General features: G+C 35.5%; 1 protein-coding gene across 6 annotated transcripts in view; it reads right to left on the minus strand.

Annotated features, from left to right (window-relative positions):
* The window catches only part of LOC140793409 (endoribonuclease Dicer homolog 4-like), a 72,140-nt gene that overhangs the window by 35,034 nt on the left and 15,857 nt on the right, over positions 1-21,249 (minus strand). For 5 of the 6 annotated variants that reach the window (XM_073144881.1, XM_073144878.1, XM_073144880.1 and 2 more), the window contains 6 exons: positions 15,473-15,537; positions 15,221-15,364; positions 15,001-15,129; positions 9,595-9,730; positions 2,624-2,720; positions 58-250 (listed from right to left, as the gene is read on the minus strand). In XM_073144881.1, coding sequence (XP_073000982.1) covers positions 58-250; positions 2,624-2,720; positions 9,595-9,730; positions 15,001-15,129; positions 15,221-15,364; positions 15,473-15,537 — 764 coding nt within the window. Of the gene's footprint in view, positions 1-57; positions 251-2,623; positions 2,721-9,594; positions 9,731-15,000; positions 15,130-15,220; positions 15,365-15,472; positions 15,538-15,956; positions 15,983-21,249 lie in introns of all 6 variants that reach the window. The other variant, XM_073144879.1, reaches the window with a different exon arrangement.

Genomic DNA, 21,249 nt, shown 5'->3' on the forward strand with positions numbered 1-21,249 from the left:
AAGAAGATACATACTAAAAATAATATAAGAAAATAGGGAAGGGATGTCCAATAGTACCTCTCCGGAAGAAAATTTTTCAACAATGGCATTCATATTTTTTCGTGACATATTCCTTAATCCAGAATGACATCCTACAAGGAACTCGCATTTCCAAAAGTCAAGGAACTTTAAGTTTCCAAGAATGTATGCTAAAGATCTTGCAACAATGATTCTCTTCACAAAAATAATACATTTCATGTTTTCTTGTAGCCTGTCAAGAAAATAAAGCCATGACATTAAGTTAATACGTACCAAAAAGTGCACATTATAGAATGAAAACAAAATCAATAGGAACTCGTAAAAGATAATTTGACTCTTGCAGATTAGGTATCTAGTTCACTATTCTAGTGTCTAGATTCTAGACACCTTGGACAAGACAAAGTAGAATAGTGAAACCATTCTGCTGCAGCAGAACTACTTAGCTCTCAACTTCCATACAAATAGATGATTAATGAATTATTTTCTAACAGGATATATCACATGATTGCTATAAACCTATCAAGACAGATCTACTTGTTATCAGTCACCTTTGATGTATATATTACTTATCGCCTTCTCCTGATTGTCGATTTATTTCTGATTTTACTCATTTTGATGAGACAAATGCTACACTGCATATCAGAGACTACTTGATTTATTTTCTTTTTCTAATTAGGCTTTTGATTCGATCCTTGTGCTACTGTTTCAAATCAGCAACTCAATCACAACAACCAAAGGACTACCCTAACTCAGCCTTTCTATGTCAATGTTGTAGTTCAAATTTTGATAAGAGAATGTGATGGTACAATTATATACTGATGTCTCATTGGATGTAAGTCACATTGACATAGGGAAAGATAAGGAGGTACATGGATCGACGGCCAAGCAGAGAAGAGATAGGAAATCAATGGATCTCTTGTTCGGCCAACAAGTGCCTTTTCTACACTAGCATAACTAGATAGATCAAAATGGGGTAGATAACAAACTTGTACATAATTCCCATGTGTGTGTCCTAATCTAACATGCATGCATGAGCACATGTGTGCGGAGAGGCCACTAAAATTTTCCATGGAAGTAACTTTATATGTGCGTGATACAACTAGGGCTAGGCCAAGTTGTATCGAAAGGAATAAATTTTGTTTGAAGAATAAAACTTACTATCGGGGTGTGTTCAAATGCGAGAGTCTACACGCGTTCACACATACAGAGAATAGGTTTTGCGCGTTCGAACGGCCCTATGGTTATTCAAACGTCTGCCCACAAGGATATACAGAGAACGCGCCGCGACGAGGATGGATTATTTTTAATTATTTTGGTCAATTGGGTAACATCTAAGTATTGTGGATTGCATCCAAGTTGGATTAGCTTTAAATGAATCTTCTTTTTTCAATCTCTCTTCTCTCTTCCTCCTTGTGCCCTAACCTTTCCGTTGACCCCTAGCCGACGCTGGCTAGATCCTTCTCTCCTTTTGTCGCCACCCTACTTCTTCTAGGAGTAACTCCTCCCTCCTCGTCCTATCTTTTCACCAAATTTCATTCATCTCCATCTCCACGTCACCCCACCTTCACTTCTTTCCACCACCATTAACAAACTACCTACCTTCAATCCAAACACACAACCTAATCCCCTCTTAATCCAAGAATGTAACAGTGCGTGAATATTCATTTGCTGCTTTTGATAAGGAAAAATTGAATTTGTTGGCACAATTTTATCTAGATGATTTTTCACTGCATAATTGATGGTACTTGACAATCAACTTAAAACATTCAAATTCGGTATGCAATCTGTTTTTCAATTTTGATATGCAATCTGATATTCAATTTTCGGATTTGAATGGTATAGGACAACTTGCTGAAAGAATGGTCAATTACCAATATTAAATATTAAATATCATTTCGTCTATTTATTGGTGAACTCGGTGCTTCTATTACCAATGGCAACAACTATAGTTGAAAGGATATTCTTTGTCACGAAAGTGATAAAAGCTCGGTTGCGCAATCAAACAGGAGATCAGTGGATGAATAATAAATTAGTTACATATTTAATAGAAATATTTGCAAGATAATGCAGCGGTTTTATAAAATGAAATCTCGTCAAGGGCAACTGGCATTTTTAGTACAATTCAATTTAGAGAAATGAATATTATTCCATTATTTTTTATCATCTGTAGACGTAAAACTTTGTTTGATACTTACAAAATTTCATAGTTTGCATTTTGTATAATTAAATATAATTTACTATGAAACATAAATAGATCAAAGTAATGTTGAACCACAAAATGTTTCATAGAAACTAGCATTAATATGTGGCTTGCTCCACTATGTTTTCATTTTGACATGTATAGATGGAATAAGATGTATTGTTATTCGATAAGAGGATTTTTGTTAAAATTTTCCATTTTAGGTCCACTTTTAGATACACTTAAAAGAATGCATTCTAGAAACTCAAGCCTGTAGACTCAAAACATAGAATTTGTTATTCATTTCTTTGTTTGACAAAACATAGAGGAAGAAATGATGAATGAAGTAGAGATGTTAGACAAAAACAACTTACAATTTTAGACATCTAAATTCCAAAAGCACCTGATAGTAGCATTAGTACAGACCTGTATCTTGAAAGAACTTTGATTAGAACTGACAACTTCTTTGAGAAGAAAGGCTCTTCCAAAATCTCTAGATTAATTGAATCAGCAGCAGTTGTACCTATTAAACCAGTAAATAAAACCTCTTGTCAGGTGTGATAGAATCACGGGGGAACCTGATCATCTACGTGTTATTACAATACAGATTAAACTCAAGATAAATCTATTGACATCCTATTCAATACTTCAATTTACGAAGGCAGTTAAACAAACAATTAATTAAATAAGTCCTTCCAGCATTTATTTGTCAATCTCCGTATACATGAGCAGTAACATGGAGAAGAGACAGAAACTATCCCATCTTTATCTCCTTGTGGGATGGTAAGAAATAATAGTATTTCAATATCAGGAATGACAAACTTGTAGAATTGATGCACAGCATGATAAACCATTCAACTGGAAATAACATTATCAAGTTATGATGAATAATCGGACAACTTTTACAAAGTTCATATACTGGAAATAGAAGCTTCTGGATCTTATTTACACATAAGTCTGGAGGGAAGAAAAGTTACCCTGATGAAAAAGGTAGTATCATATGGTACAAAAAATATACAAACATGAAATATAATGTTCCATTCCTGATTTAAGATGAATGTCATGATCCATGTATGAATCCTCAATCAGCTTACCTAAAATGCAAATTTACACTAACATGAATCATAATGTATTATAAATTTGTCTCCTGCTTATCCAGTCATAATGAGGTGCACAATTTCAATCATATATGGCACTATTTGGTTCAACTCCATTGGTGAGAATCTTAATGTTTCTTAACAAGGCTTGATACCAAGGTAAAAATTTTGTCCGAAAATTATGTAAATAAAGTTTTACAGAAATAATGTCTTTGTGGTTGCTGCCACAATAAGTGCATTTCTATTAACAGAATGTAGTAATGAGAAAAGGGTATCATGTTGGGCAATGAATGTGAAGGTGCACAATAAAAACTTGTCCCATGTGGGCAAGCATGACCGTGGAAACTAGCTCCACAGAGAAAATTTAAGTAGTGACTTAGAATATATGAACGTACATATAAAAGTGTAAAACCATGAAGTTGGTAGGGCGAACAATGAATGGGAAGAAGTTAATATAATTTGTGTACTGGAGTTGCCTAGGTAGGAGGACAATTTACAAAAGAAAATACTAAATAAAAACTTTGGTAAACTGGAGGGTCCAGAACCTAAAACAGAACGCATTAAAGATAAAAGGTTACATACAAAAAATAAACTTGTATTAAGGAATCAGTCTTAAATACCTCAATCGGATTATTCAACCACATCAAAAGATATTATGGAAAGGTGAATAACTTGAAGATGAAACTGACAAAAAAAAAAGGATAACATTGACAGGTGTGTATAAGATTGTGGAAGCATAGTTGATAGCAACGATAGCTATGCTGACCAGCATGGGGCGTGTAGGTTGGCATGTGGCACAAGGGGTGCTGCACAACACCCCTCCAAGCAGCGCTTCACTCTTCGTCATCATCGTCGCTGCTCGCCAGATCGGCAACTTAATTTTTTATTAGAAATTGACCTGACCCGATCCACTTGAGTCATCTTCCTCCTTGAGCCAGGGACTAGGGCATCCACCTTGGAGCGATCGGCGCCTTCATCAGTGACCTCAAGCTCGCTCGCGATGGGCAACGACGATGATGAAGAGTGAAGCATTGCTGGTCTTCCTCCTCTCTTTTTCTCCCTCTCTTGCGACACCGCCGGCAAGTGCCATACCGTGCCGGCTGGTGGTCAGCATGAGCTGTGCCATGGCACAGCCATCCTACTCAATAGTTCATATAGAAAAGAAAGTGGGGATATTTGAGAGTCATGGAGGTTGTCAATATGAACAAAAGAATGAAATAGGAAATATGAAATTAAATTTTACAGTATTTTACCACCTTTTAGTGACAAAGACTTGATTAGATTAAACTATAGTCAAACATATTTTTACTAATAGAGCACTAGATAAACTAACACAAGATTTGTGAAGTTACACAAGCAGTTAGCTTAATTACATTGCTTTATGACGTGATGTAAGAAAACCTAGGGATTGGACCTATATGTATACAACTCTAAGATAAATTAAATGATGCAACAACAAAGTTCATGTGAATGATCAAGTCCCTAAACTAGATATCATCAAAGGTAACGCAAAGCTACAAGTAGAGAGACAAAATTTGGCTATTCGGTGATGAGTCTTAAACAACATTCAACCTGGAATAACTGAAAAACATCAAGTATCAAGAAAGTGACGTAGATCAACTTAATACATTTCTTTAATTTATCTTCAACTCTTATCCAAGTTTTCATCTTTTGATGCCAAAATCCACCAAAAAAACCGAAATCGTTTAGATCCACAACTTATTAGGCATCATCTTCAATGTTGATCAATAGAACTAGATAAAAGGCAGTGGCAGTTTCAGATTTCAAAACAAACAGGGCCAATTTAATAGGATTTTGTGCAGGTTTCGAGCTTCATGTTAGTTCTTTTTCACAATGAGATTGAACATGGAGGAGGGCTTGGCAGGGCTATTCCGAAGTTCTGCAGAGAACTTTGAAAGAACAGGAAAAGATGGTCTCAGGTAGGCTTTATCTGGAAATATGACTGACGAAATATTAAGATGTGAAAAGAGAAATTATTGATTTAGAAAAATCTTGTGCTGAGACAGGAATTAATAGGTACCTTTGATGACGAAAACCTATGTAGTGAATACGATTGTATGATCAATGGATTTAGCTCAATTTCACTAGATTTATCATTTGCTTAAAAACTAAATTGGGGTGTATAAGTGCTGGATTTAGCTTAATTTTACTAGATCTATCATTTGTAAGGATCATTCTACACAGATCTAACATTTTGGTGTTAGATCTATGAAAATACTCTTTAAAGTATAGGAATCAAAGGAAAATTTAGATTTCCCGCAAACTATTTCTCAAATTTTAAAAATCCAAAATTAATATGTCAAATTCATTGAAATTGGGTCAAAATGAGTACAGGATATGTTAGATTAACTCTATATGAATTGATTTGAACCCATATTTATAATTTACAGATAGATTTTCAACATAATAAGGTTTCACCCAAATTTCAAAAAATCCAAAATTAATATGTCAAATTCATTAAAATTTGGACAAAATCAGGATAGGAAATTATTAGATTAACACCATATGAGTTGATTTAAACCTAAACTTTATTGTTAGCTAAAATTGCAGCATACTCAAAAATTATTGTTTTTTCCCCAAAATTATCGAAAATGTTTGGCATAACATCCTCATATTATTCTTATGCCGGCAAATAAAGTCTTTGATCCTCTCTATCGCTCTATATGTTCAACTAGGTTTTGGTTTTAATTATTGAACTATTATCAATTAATAAATGTATTCAATTATATTATGTATTGAATAATATTTCTAATTTGATTGTTGCTTTATCTTAAATAAAATAGATTATTTACAAAAATAGTCTAAGGATAAAATATTTTAATGTAAGTTTTAATACATATATTCAACTCAAAAATATCTCTAAATACTCTAAAAAAGTATATTAGAAGTGTGTCAAAGGAGTGTCAATGCATGTTAGTGGCATACAGAGGCATGATAGGTGCATGCCAACCGAGAATTAGCATGGCACATGCCTTCAACATTGCAATCCTTGTAGATGAGTATAGTTACATATAAAATTGGATTCTTAATAGCAACAATGGTCATGCTAGTGGCACATTTCGTGCCACCTTCGGCATGTAAATCTTAAGTTTTTTATTTAAATATATATATTAAAACCTACAATGTAGTGTTTTACCTTTAAATTATTTTTATAAATGACATATCTTATTAAAGAAAAAAATAACAGTTAAATATAAATATTATTCAACACATAATATGATTGAATATATTTATTAAAACTAATATTAATGATCGAACATTCCATAATATGATTGAATACTTTATAATATAATTAAACACATAATATTAATTGATAATAGTTCAATAATTAAAACTAATATCTAGTTGAACGTAAAATGACGAAAATGATCAAATAGTCCTTTGTCGGTACAAAAATAACACAAGAATATTGCATTACATACTATCGATAATCTTTTAAAACTCATCCACTGATAGTATTGTTCATTATAATATCTCACATAATCTTCATAAAAATAGAAATTTTGTAATTCTTCTATAATATGATATAGATAGTGAATATGTATGAAAACGACTAGCACCGACACCAGCACAGACACACCATAAGCATATGCAGATTGTGGATATAAAATATAATAAGGGTGAACTAGCTCTAGTAAGTGTGATTAATATGATGGTAATGATAATAAACACATATCATTTTATGGACGAACTCATATCATCTTGTGGGCGCACCTTTCTTGATGTTCAACTACCTATAGACTCAAATCATTCCCTCATCTGGTTATAATTATGTTGAGCTTAAGATAGTCCTTTCCTTTATATTAGCTCTAATAAATTCTATCTTTTTGGTTGTCTAGGTTTGACCTCGTGGTCTTGATCTTGGATGGCATGTGTAAAGTTTTCCTCCTCTATAAAAATAATACATATCTGAGAATATTGTGTAGTAAAGACGCATCTTAACTCCACCATCACCATCACCGCTAACATTATCTCTAGTCTCATCATCATCAATTTTATCTAAGCCTTCTAAAGGATCAATTGATTGTGAAGATGATCTAACTCGACTAGTAACCGATCGTGAAGATCCAGCTTGACTAGTAGTTAATTGATGATGATTGATGGAAATAAATAAAAGTTTAAAAAAATGGGCTTCATGTGTCATATCATGTTTGTTAAAAAAATGACAAATTGATTTGCTGATGATTGATGAATATAAAAAAATATTAGAAAAAAGGGCTTTACATTAGCACAATGATCGGCACGGCTTAAATGGGCATGTGCCACTAGCACACCCCATGCCAAATGTCATGCCATTACCGGCGTGTTGATCGGCACGGTCATCCTTGTTTAATAGCGATATACCTCTAATTTAATAATCATCATATACCATTCAATCTTGAAGGAGATTTTTTATGGTACTTATAAGCAAGGATGGCCATGCCATAGGCACAAATTGTGTTGACCACTAGCCGACGCGACACGTGTTACAGCACTTGTTCGCTGTGTCGTAAGAGGAGAGAAAAAGATAAAGGAGAATGAGCTCGCTACTGACGACGCCCTTGTGCTCGCCGTTCTCGCCGCTCCGAATCCTCAACTTAAGTTTTTATTCAATCCGACCTGACCCGTCTCACCCTTTCTTCCTCCTAAGGCTAGGGCACCTAACGCGGGCGAGATAGGCGAAGCGGCAAGGAGGGGTGCCGTGCGGCACCCCTCGTGAGACATGCCGGTATGCCGTCAACACGGTAAGTTACCATGCCGACAACACTTTCCCGTTTCGGTCGGCACGACCATCATTGCTTACAAAACCAATCAAACATTATAAATGAGAATGCTTGGCAACTAGAACATATTAAGAAGTTAAGCCTAGTGAAATAAAGATATTGAAGCGGATAAATGGAATTAATTTTAGGGATACTTACACTAAGAACTCCTAACCTATTGTTTATTTTCACATACACCAATTTTCTTTCTTTTGGTGTGCATTAATTGCCTAAACTATAGAAACTTCTCACCTCTTTGACGGTGCTGACTAAAAACATCAATAATTATTTTACTCTCAATATTTCTCTTTTTTTTTATCTAAAATAAGGACAAAATGGTTCCTAAAGGGCCTAACATTGATCACGTGAGACATTTTTAACCAAAAAAATCTAATGGAAGGGGCCCTTCAGAGATTTCCCATAGTTAAGACTACGGGATCAATTTATCACGAAAAAAAAGAGGGCATCTATATGGAAATGGACAACAGTTCAGAGGGTTAAGATATGATTATCCATTAATTTTATTAATAAAAGGATTAGAACTGATAGAGAATATTGATTAAGATAAATAATTTGTGAGAAAAAAGATTTGGGATGTTATTGACTATGCTTGGATGCTATGCTACTTTTTTATCTATGACTTGCATATGCTTATGTCCCGCTCATATCCTCACTTCTTCTACAATTCACCCCAAATTCAACTACCGCTCTGCCTTCCAAAATTCCTCCCTCTCTCCCTCTTTCCCTCATTATACCTCTCTTCTCCACCTTCTTCTGCCTCTCTTTATCACATCCTCCATCATTGTTGCTACAAAGGCTGTGTCGAGCAAGAACAGGTTGATTGAGGCTCCACCAGCACATCCCTAAATCATCTAATTCAAGTAGACAGTGAGAGGAAAGAAAAGAGCACAATGCACATGAAAAGATCTACTAAGAGAAGAAATAACAGCATTTGGTTTGATAGAGAAATTTGCTCCCAAATGGAGCTGATTAAATATGGACTCTTCAAATAACTGGACTAAAAATTCTGATGCTATTTTTTGTCTTAATCAGTAATACGGTCTCAGTTTAGGATTAGGAGCATCAAATTCCTATGTGTTTATGTGCATACAATACAATGAATATGCACTTGTGGAATGGATGCATGGATGAAAAAGTAGCTGACAGGCGAATTCTACTTGACATACATATATACTCGGTACTTCACAAGATCTGACATTCAGAGCAGGGTATGGTCACTAGCAATCCATTGACTTAATAACTACAACCAGAAAAGAACAAGAAGACATTCAACTCGATGAAGGATTAACTTGTTTATGTCTGGAAAATAAGATTATGTGTTTACTATAGATTTAATGTTGCTTAAATTAGAGGAGGAAAGTCATTAACAATGAAGACATCGTCAATATTTTAGTCTATAAAATAATGTTGGAGATACTCGATGAGTCACCTTGAATAAGAAGATGAGGCTACAAACAGAGAAATGTAATCAATTTTCTTCATCTATGTTAAAAACAATGACATGTGTAAGACATACCATCCGAAAAATTAGAAGTTAGAATTGAGATTGCCTTATTTAGATATTGATATCTGTGACAGTTTTCACTGTTATTGGTGTCTGCCTCCATTTTTGTCAGGTTTGTTCCATCAGAAGCTAAAAGTATCCTTGCAGCCTTTAAGACCAGAGAGAAAAAGGAAATCCATGATCTTAAATAATTGGTGAATACCAAATAAAACATATCTAAGATACAACAATTTATGTAGCATCTCCTGACATATAAATTGAGAGAGAGCAAATGGTATCAACATCATACATATTGCACGCGTATATGCCCAAAAAAAAGAAGAGGAAATACATTACATATCAACATACACATACAAAAGCAGAGAACAATTAATAGAATTACCTCTTATATGCTAACAAGTAACACAAAAGGCTAATGAACAACAGCCATTAATGTAAAATATTCTTACATTACAACTCTGACCATGTAAATAATTGTCATACTTCCAAATAATACAGATCTACAAATTGGATTATAGATATTGACATACAAAAACATTGAAAAGGGAGGAAAAAACATACTTCAGTGTCATAGAGGCTTACGTGAAAGTAAAAAATAATAGTAAAAAAATATCAGTATGATGGTAAAGTATGACTCCGATTATATAAATGCGTATCATATTGACACCAATAAGAGATGTATTGAGTAGTGACTGAATTTCCCATAAAGGCTTCCCAGTTTTCCCCTTACACTATAGAACTACTTGCTTTTTGATAAATGTATTCTATTAGGAAGTAACTCTTTAGTCTTCTTATCATAGAAGAGTGCCAATTCACATAATGTTAGAATAGGGCATGCTTGTTTTAACTTTTAACTACCTCCTGCAAACAGAAAATTAAGAGATAAACAATATCAATCATTGAATTTTTCATCAATTAATATAAACATATTCATCGGAGGATACAATGTGACTAATGGTTAATTCATCTGTATTTTTCCATTTAGTCAGAAGACAAACTAATGGTTCATGTAGGATGTATTTACTAGGAATTTCGTAAGGTTTGAATCGCTCTAAATTTATTATTATAATATTATAATAATAATTACTTCTTAAAAGAAATTGAAACTATGTGCCAGATAGTTCCAGTTATCTTAATCTAAGGCCTTGTTTACATTAAGAATAAGGTCAATTCTAGAATAAATATTCTTTTTTGTTATTCCCAAAATGAGATTAATATTTCAGGCCAGTGGCACACCCTGGTGCCGAGCCGTGCCGAGCTATGTCAGTCCGGCACAGCCGCATGCCGATCATCGTGCCATGTGGAACCCTTTTTTTAATTTTTTCTATTTTTATCAATCACTATTAAATCAACTAATCAATCGATCATTTAGAAGGTTTAGATAAAATTAATGATGATGAGACTAGAAATGATAATGATGATAATGGTGATGGTGATAATGGAGATAAAACATATGACCCTGTTACACAACCTTCTCAAAGAGATTATTTTTACAGAGGACTTGAGTTTGTAGGTAATATGATATCAGGAAAGGTGTACCCACAGGATTATATGAGTTTATCATTATTACCATCATATCAATCACATCCACTAGAGCTACAATAACCTTATTATACTCTATATCTACAATTTGCATATACTTATGGTGTGCCCGTGCTGGTCATTTTCGTGCATGTTTAATATTCATATCATATTATAAAAAAATTATAAAATTCTTATTTGTATAAAGACTATATGAGAAATTACAATGAGAAATACTATTAATAGATGAGTTTTGAAGAATATTGATAATATTTAATGCAACATTCTTGTGATATTCTTGTGTCGGCAAATGAAGTATTTGATTCTCTTCATTATTCTACATTCAACTAGATATTAGTTTTAATTATTGAACTATTATTAATTAATATTATGTGTTCAATTTTATTATGGAGTATCCAATTATATAAATAAGTGTCCAATCATTAATATTAGTTTTAATAAATATATTTAATCATATTATGTGTTGAATAATATTTATATTTAGCTGTTGCTTTATCTTTAATAAAATAGGTCATTTACAAAAATAATTTAAATATAAAGCACTATAATATATGATTTAATACATATATTTAAACCAAAAACTAAAGATTAACAAACGAAGACCTAAATATCTTAAAAGTTTATTAAAAATATTATAAATGTGTTCTCGCGGGATGTAGAGGCATGCCACTAGCATGCAGAGGTGTGCCACTAGCACACCCCATGCCGACCGACACGACACGGCACGTGCCACTAACATGACTGTAAGAACCAGAAAAAAAAGGGTTGAGAGAGGAAGGTGCACATGCAACCCCCTCCCCTCTCCCTCTCCAGCACGCGACGAGGCGCAGCGGAGATCTCGTCAAATCCGAATCAAATTAGATTTGGATTTTTTTTTAATCTGTAAATTAAACCCTAATTCTCTCTCTCTCCTCAACCCCTCCCAGCCTCCTTTTCCCTTTTCTTCTTCTTCTCCTCCTTCGTTTTTTTCTTACTCACCATCGGAGTCACGCCGTGGAATCGGCCTGCCGGAGTGCCACCGGAGCCATCGGAGATGGCCACGTAACTCCTTAGTAAGCCCTCTCACACCCTCAATTTAACTAAAGTTTAATAAGGTAAAATAAAAATACCTAAATTGGGTTTTGCGGCTTCATCGACAAATCAGGCTGACCGGCGACTTTAGGCTGCTACTGCTCGTGCTCAAGAGCTCCAAGTTGTTGGCTTTGCACCATGGTCGCCTTCTAGGAAAGCCCTCATGGCTCCAGTCGTCTGTGGTGGGTTCTCCTCCACCTCGTGAGGACGACGAAGAAGAGAGAGAGAGAGAGAGAGTCGAGGGGCTTGAGGGTGGTCGTGAACCGCCGCCGGCGGGGTCGCCGGCGGTCACCCTCTCCCCCGATTCTTCTCTTCCTCGCGTCGGTCGCGAGAAGGAAAAGGATTTGGTTGGGCTCGGGTTTAACCCGAGCCAACCCCTTTTTCTTACGAGTTCGGGTTTGGGTTCGGGTTTGGATTTCGGATCCAAAGACCCAACTTGAACCAATTATATTGGATGGGCCGCAGTTAGCCCGTAGCCCAATCCATTATTTTTGCTGGGCCTTGGCCCAGCTCGATTAGTTCTATTTTTTGGAATGGGCCGGGCCAGCAGTAGCCCAGCCCAATCCAATGGGTAATTTAATCTATTTTAGTTTTTTTTAATTTTTTTTTAATTTTAGAAATATTAATATTATTCAAATCGAAAATTTTATTATTATTTATTATTAAAGATGGTGATTTTTAGTACGTGAGCTAGAGATTTGAGATTTCGGTTATCTTGCCTAGACTCAGGTGAGTGGGTTCACTCACATATTTATTTTTATTATATTTCGTACCTTTGTCAGACCATGTAATTTTCTATATGTAAAAATTATTTATTTCATCCTTACGTGCAAATTTAATTGTTACATTTTCTATGTGCATTTAATCATTATACTCAGTGCATCGTCATACCTTATGCAAATATTAAATTTTAGTGAAAGAAAAATAAGACTAATATTGGTACGACTTAGATAACAGTCTCGGTATAAATCGCTTACAGTTTTTCGTGGTGATTCAAGTCTATCTAGAAGTCCAGGAGAAAATCCTAAATCAGATCACTGCGGTGACTTTCTTAGGTAACTCTGGCGGGGTTAGAGAATAGTCCTAGGATGAATGACAAATTTTCTAAGTGACTCTAACTTCTCTCAACGGTTAGAGGAAAAGACAGAGTGTGTTGATCACATGATGATACCATCTGATGACCCTAATCGAATTAGCTATAAAGAAAAGTCCTAAGCATTATCACGAGGTGACTTCTAGTTGATGTGGATCCACAGGGTTTAAACCCATTGAAACATATGACAGTATAAATATTGGAAAGATGTTAACATGTTAAAACTGTGCAAGGTTACAAGTTATGACTCTATTATTATCATTGTCATTATTTAAAGAGCATGCCTATTGTAAATTGTTATGGATATTGTTGATTTTTAGTTCTAAATTTTAATTTTATTCAACATTAATATAATTTAGAATTTATTTGGTTTTCGAGTAGATTCCACTCACTGAGCTATAGTTGTTAGCTCATAGATTTGTTTTTTATATTTATTTATCTATCTCAGGTAATAGTCAGCGTGACGACTGAGCGAGACGTGCCCGGACTCCACCTTCACTTAGGATCCACCTATTTACTTTTCCGCTCTTTTGGATTTTTATGTTTTAGATTATAAGTTAAATTTATTTCATTTAGAGACTCATTTTAATGACATTGTTTTATAATAATTGCAATTAGTTTTAAATTTAATAAAGCAGATCTTCTTCGTTTATTTATTTTTGCCATCGTACACTTAGAAAGTATTAATAAGGCTTCGTATATCTCAAGCATATTGAGATCCATGGCTAGTCATGATTTCTATCTCGGATCGTGACAACGACCATTGTTGATTTAATATGCAATTAAATATCTTTTTTTGTCTATCCCTTGTTTCTATGTCAGAAAGACCTTTAAGTCCACCCATCCGTTTCCAGAAAGTCAAAAATCAATTTCAACAATGCATCTTTACCTATCTTATCATCATATAACGATTGCTTTTGACTGTAGATTTCCATAACAACACCTCCAATCCCAACATCCTTCCCTCACTCCGAGAAAAGAAAAGAAAATCTGAAACCCCTACAATGCTAGACCTTTGGAATGAAGCATCAACTATATGAATGGCATTCCCAATCATAACTTAATATGCATTCATATTGGGGTGTATATGGCAAAAGTAATGTAGTGATTTCATTTGAAAAGTGCATCTTTACCGATATCCATCGATGACCGAATAATTCTAAATAATTGCCACATGTATATGGCACCTTCAAGGGATATATCACCAGCTGTAATAAGGGATAACTGGTTGGTAGGACTGCAGCAGGCGATTTGTGGCATTCTTCATTCTAAAACTAAAGTAGCCTATAAAAAGAAGAGCCACGAACAATAGAATAGCATAATGAAAATTGAATAACTAGCCACAAGGATGCTTGGTTCAACATAAGTCAATGCTATATTAGTGATCAAGGATAAAATTCAATGTCAAATTAGTTCCAGCAAATACCTAACATACTTATATGAATAAACATACACACAGGTGACAGAGCAAAGAATGGTATATTGTTTTCTTATTCTGTTTCCTTTTCCTTTCCTCTTTTTTTTTTTTTTTGAGCAAATTTGAATTAATAGCAGTCAAAAGCACATGATGAAGAAATATAGGAAGACTACATTTGCGAAGGCCTCAAATCTTCCAAGAGAAAAATGAGTAGTAGCACTATATTATGTCAAAGTGAACAGCAATAATTAAATGAGAATTTTAATATGGCAAAAATGTTGTACTAGTGACTCACTTGTACAGCTCCACAAAGACCAAGATTTTGCAAACAGAACGTCAAATTGTCATGCAACCTCCATAGGATCTTTATTTTCTTTTGATGATCCTTGAAATCACATAAATTTTCTCTTACAATGGGCATACACTGTAGACATCAGGAAAAAATGAAGTAAGCCAGACCTGGTTGTACAGAAAAAGAAAGGTTATCCTCAGACAATATAGAAAAGAAGAGGGACCTGGAGTTTCAGCTCCTCAAGCTTTTTACTGTAGATCACTGTAAAACTAGAAGCAGTATGAATGACAGGACCGTATGGGTAGACCTCAACATCCGGAGAAGCAACTACACTCTCGAGGTCTAAATAATCATCAACAGAACATACCTATGTAATTATGAGAGAGTCATCAGATAATTTTGCATGAAAAAGAAGGCCAGTTAATAATCTTTCACCAGTTGCTATCTCTTATTCGTGTTGATATAATATATGGACCTTGGCATCAAGTAAATTCTCAAGAGTGTTGATGCATTTGGTGTACATTAGTTGGTTGGACCCACCTGGAAAGGATAAAGAGAAAAAAAATGATAAGAGTAATTATAGAAGTTCAATCATTCAGTGAAACTAAATTTCATCTTGCCATAAATGCAGATAAAGTATTTATTTATGGTTTTCAAAAAAATGCAATAACTGTTAGCATTGAGTTCATCACTTCATCCTAAGGTATGAGAAGGATATACCAAACTCAAATTTTAAAATAAGATTATATAAATCATAAGAGACTATTTTGCTCAATAGTCAAGCCTTTTCAAGGATAACAACACTTTAGCAGGTACACGCAAGCAATAGACTAGTATTATCTATTATGTTTCCCTACTGTAATTGAAGAGAAACTGAATATGAAGAGTTCATGAACAAATTCTACATGGCTGATAGTAACCCTGACATGGCCGATACCCCTTATTGGAGGTATGTTTACCTTGGCTTAGCAGCTTCCAGAGCAACCTAAGGAATTAATGAGAGCATAACTTAGTCATAAAACACATGAAACATGATTGATAAATACTTCGTAAATAAACCTGTTCCGGTAAACGAAGTCTACGACTGGAAACATAAGATTACTGCCAAGACCATATGAAAGCAAAACTTAACTAGGCTCATCATTTGTTATGAACTGAAGCTGAAGGGTACATTTCGAAAGAAACAAGATAAGTTCAGATTGATTTGAAACTTGAAAGCATACAAAGTTTGAGAAGATTATACATCCACCATGATAAAATATATCTCTTAACAACACTGTAAAGTAACAACCCAATAGCACCAAACTTAGAATCCCAAATCAGGACGACAGGCCCTAAGATTAAACTAGAAAGCACATCTCATAGCTAAACCCAGAAATCAAAGAAAAAATTACACTGAACCAAATGCAAGCTTTCAAAAGGATTTGGTCATTTGACCACAACCTTTTTATGATTAGAACTTGTTAGAAATGTAGGAGAATTCAGTTTACTTCAAACAATTAGAATACATTATCTATGAGAAGAATTATATCATCTACAGTACTAGAATATCATTATTGGCTTAATCCCATGAATGTCATCAATTTCCTCTCTTGAGAAGAACTTATCTTCAAATTAAAAATATAAGAAAGTTTATTTGTAGTCTAGACTCTAGAATCAGTGGAATGAAACGGTAGAGCACAAAGTAAGGTCCACCACTAGTGCACCATCGTATTCAAGATGGAGAGATGGAACACATTCCATGATGGATGAATGACCATGAGCGCTTCCTGATAAAAGCTTAGGATTTAAAAATCATCCTCCTTAGGATAAGCAAAGCTCTAAACTACATGCATCACACTGAGAAATGGCAAAGTACCTAGAGAAGACCTCTCTCCTTTTACCTTCTTGTAAAGAGCTAAAAAGAACAAAACTTCATGCCCCAGCCTGAATTCTCCAAGTACAGATGTGACATATATATCTAAACTAGGGGCCAATATTTGTGCGTCGATGCATCCAAATTCGACCTCGTTCCGTAGATGGATGATGATGACTAGTACTTGCTACAATCTTAGAAATTCAAAACAATCTGCCATGCTGGAATGCTCAATTAAGTACTAATATTATACCTATGCATATAACTAATGGAAAGTATGAACAAAAATCAAGTTTAGCTATCTAATATATATGCTTTAAGGCCTAAATAGTTGAGATTCACAGCTTGTAATTATTGTTATTATGGTATGTGTTAGGAGCATGAATTACTTGCGGTCTTGTTCAGTAATATGTTATACATAGAAGAAATATTTGACCAATTAGTTGATCAAGCAAATGCAAGAAATAATTAAACACAATGAGCTAATAGTTCTAGTGTGTGAAAATTGGAAACGGCGGCCACCATGGAGGGGCGGTGCACCAGCCACCCCGCCATTCTGCCTGGCGCTCGTGGAAGGTGGCCTACGGCGCCGTCTTGTAACATTCAAAAAAAAAAACTCTTAGAGCGCACATGCATTGCCCGTGGGGGCACCCTTCACCCTCTCCTTCACCATCACGCGACGAGGCAATCGCGAGTTTTTTGGCCAAATCCAAATCGAAATCAAAATTTGAATTCTTCCTATAAATAAAAACCCTAAATCCCTTCTCTCTCTTTCCTATAAATAAAAACCCTAGCCCCCTTCGTCCCTCTTATTCTTCTTCTTTTCTTTCCTATTAGAACCACGTCGTCGGACCCGACCGCCAAAGCACCGCCGGAGCGATCGGAGACCACCACGCGATTCATTGGTGGTGATTTTTCTTAGCACGTGGAGTAGAGATCGTAGTCATTTGAATTAGACTCAGATGAGTGGGTTCACTCACATTTTTATCTATTGTGTATTTCATACTTTTTACATAATCATATATTTTTCTGTGCAAATTAAATGTCATATTTCTGTGAGCAAATTAATTATTGTATTATTGTGCAAAATATATGACTCAATGCATTGTTATACTTCGTGCAAATAGCAATTTTAATGATTACGAATATTTGGAAAAATATAACTTATATTTGATATGACTTTGAGAACAGGCTTATACTATATATTCTTCGTACATCTCCCAGTGGTAACTCATGTCTACCTTGAAATCTACTAAACAAACCTTCTTGATCAGCATATGATATGTTTAGGTGACTTTGGCATGGTTAGAAAAAAATCCAAACAACAGACCTATACCTGATTAGCACATGATCCGTTTAGGTAACTCTGACGTGGTTAGACATCAATCCTACGCTAGACCTAATGTACTTAGCTCATTGAGTTTATAAGTGTGGCATTCCCCTTAATGTTCTTACTGATGCCTGATAAATCATTTCATATATTGATAAAAGCAGTTTGTCAGTATGGTCCAGGGTTTAAGTCGGCATTTATGCATGAGTTACGTGAACACTTTTGAAGAAGCAAATGGCTAAAACAAATGATAATTTGGAGAACCATAGAGCTGCATAGAAGAAAAATGGCTGCTCCATTTTGACTGAGACTTGGACGAATTAAAAAGAAAGAAGCATTATGAATTTGTATCAATTATGATCTAGGAATTAGTTTTCTACATTTCATTGATTGTTCTAAAGATTGACATACAGGTGAATACATACATAATATTGTTGTTGGAGATATCAAGGAAGTGGGAAAGGAAAATATGCTTTAAGTTGTGACTGATAATGTTGCTGCTAATTTAGGTTAAACATCAAAAACCTACAAGAATGGTACAGCCTTTGCCGTTGTCAAAATAAAAGTGGAAAGATGTGCCTATGGACTTTATCTCAGGACTTCCCCACACTAGATCAAATCATGATGCTATTGATTAAGTCTACTCACTTTTTGGCCATTCGCATGACTTACTTTTTAGATCATTTTTCACAACTTCATATTAAAGAGATTGTCCGACTCCATTAAGCACCTTTGTCAATCGTGTCTGATAGAGATCCTCATTTTGTTTCTAAATAATGACGAAGTCTTCATTCAGCTATTGGGACACGATAGAAATTCAGCTCACTTATCACTAGCCAGACCGATAGATAATCTGAGAGGACTATCCAAACCCTTAAGGATATGTTGCAAGCTTGTTCCTTGGAGTAGAAAGAAAATTGGGATGATCATCCTTCACTCATGGAGTTCTCTTACAATAATAGCTACCATTCAAGTATGAGACTAGCACCTTATGAGGCGTTGTATGGCTAAAAATGCATATCTCCACTTTATTGGTACAAGGTTAGTGGGAGACAGTTATTGGGGCTAAATATGGTTTAAGATGCCATTCAAAAAATTGTCAAAATCAAGGAAAGTTTCTGACAGCTCAGAGCTGTCAAAAGAGTTATGCTGATAATTGGAAAAAAAACTGGAGTTTCAAGTGGGTGACATGGTTTTTTCAAAAGTGTCACCTTGGAAAGGATCGATCAGATTTGGTAAGAAAGTCAAATTGAGTCCTCGCTTTATTGGACTTTTTGAGGTGTTAGAACACATTGGAGAGGTGGCATACCAAATAGCATTGCCACCAAGGTTAGCTAAAGTACATAATGTCTTCCATGTGTCTTCCATGTGTCTATGTTAAGTATGTACCTAGTGTTGATCATATGATCGATTTCGAACCTTTGGAGATCTGAAAAAATCTATCTTATGAGGAACAACCTGTAGAAATCATAGAAACTCAGCAAAGAACTCTTCACAACAAGGTAATCACATTAGTTAAGATTTTATGGCAAAATCACAAGCCGGAAGAAGCAACCTGGGATCGTGAAGATGAAATGCAAGAGAAGCATCTAGAGCTATTTCCTCAGTCTACGTAGCGACTATTACGGTATCAATTCTTTTATTACATTAATTTTAATCTCGAGGCAAAATTTCTTTTTATTGGGAATAGTTGTAAGAACTAAAAAAAAAAAAGTTGAGAGAGAAGAGGGCGCATGAGCACTGCACGTGCAATCTCCCTCCTCTCTTCTTCTCAGTCACGTAGCAAGAATGGCTGCGGGATTTTCGGCCACTCCGAATCAAATTTAGATTAACGATTAGGATTAAAACCTAATACTATCTTACTCACCCACCCTAGCCCCTTTCTTTCCTATCTTCTTACTTTTATACTGTCAAAGTCACGACGTGGGAACAAACCACCGAAGCAATTGTGAAGTTGCGGCTTCATCGGCGAATCACGTCGGCCAGCTGCTTCGGGTCGCTACCCCTCCATCACTGGAAGCTTCACGTCGTGTGCCACGTGCCACAAATGTTCTCCTTTGAAGCTCTCATGGCTCCAGTCGCCGTCAGCCATGGATGGAAGACCTCCCATGTAACACCCCAATTTAAATAAATAAAAAATCATCTCTGATTGATGCATGCCTCGAGCACGTGCGTCGACCCCCACCCACCCACCCCCCGCGTCCTCTCTTCTCCTTCTTCTTCCTTTTCCCTTGCCGTGCACGCCACCCTCCCCACCTCCATTATCTCCTCCTTCCCCTCACCGCAACCATCCCAACCATTATCTTCTCCCCCACCTCACTACCTCTTTCCCTCTTCTCTCTCTCGGGTTGCCAACGTCGGAGCTGACGAAGCCCCGGACCGAGATCCGTCGAGCCTGCTGATCAACCCCTTTTCGAATTGACACCGCGTGAGGAGGATTTTGGGATTCCGAAAGAGCCGGCTAGCTGAGGAGATTTAGTGTACTGTTGGAGATCCCCAAGCGAGTAGAGTTTATACAAGTCTAGAATAATATAGTTACAGTCATTATACCTGTCATGACACTATAGGAAATGTCGGTATTAATACGTGCATTTAGTGTACCATGATATATCTTTACTTATGCAATTATTGATAATTTGCTCATCATGATATTATGAGAATGTTAATGTAGCATAAGCATTAGTGTGATGATGCTCTACATGTATCATGTATGATATACCCTTGAATATATATCTGTTGTGAATATAAAATGTAACGATCATGATAACTATGACATGCTTTATACACTCATAGGCACTGCACCACTTCCACCTATCATTAGTAGTCGGGTTCTGGCTAGGCAGTGCCCTTACTCACTCAGCCCAGGGTTAAGGGTAGAGTGTATTTTATATGACTATACTATTAGCGGCCTACACCTGAGGTCGAGAGCCTGTGTGGCATTTAGGTACTTATACTGCATAGTCAGGACTAGATTATGATGATAAAAGAACATAATTGTGAGGCGGGGATATATCTATAGTGGTACCCGACGACGTAGGGTTAAGGCCGTCGTTGATGAGCCGAAGGC

Source organism: Typha latifolia, chromosome 8 (assembly GCF_019914945.1).
Source record: "Typha latifolia isolate L0001 chromosome 8, TyphaL0001v2, whole genome shotgun sequence".
NCBI classification, from domain to species: domain Eukaryota; kingdom Viridiplantae; phylum Streptophyta; class Magnoliopsida; order Poales; family Typhaceae; genus Typha; species Typha latifolia.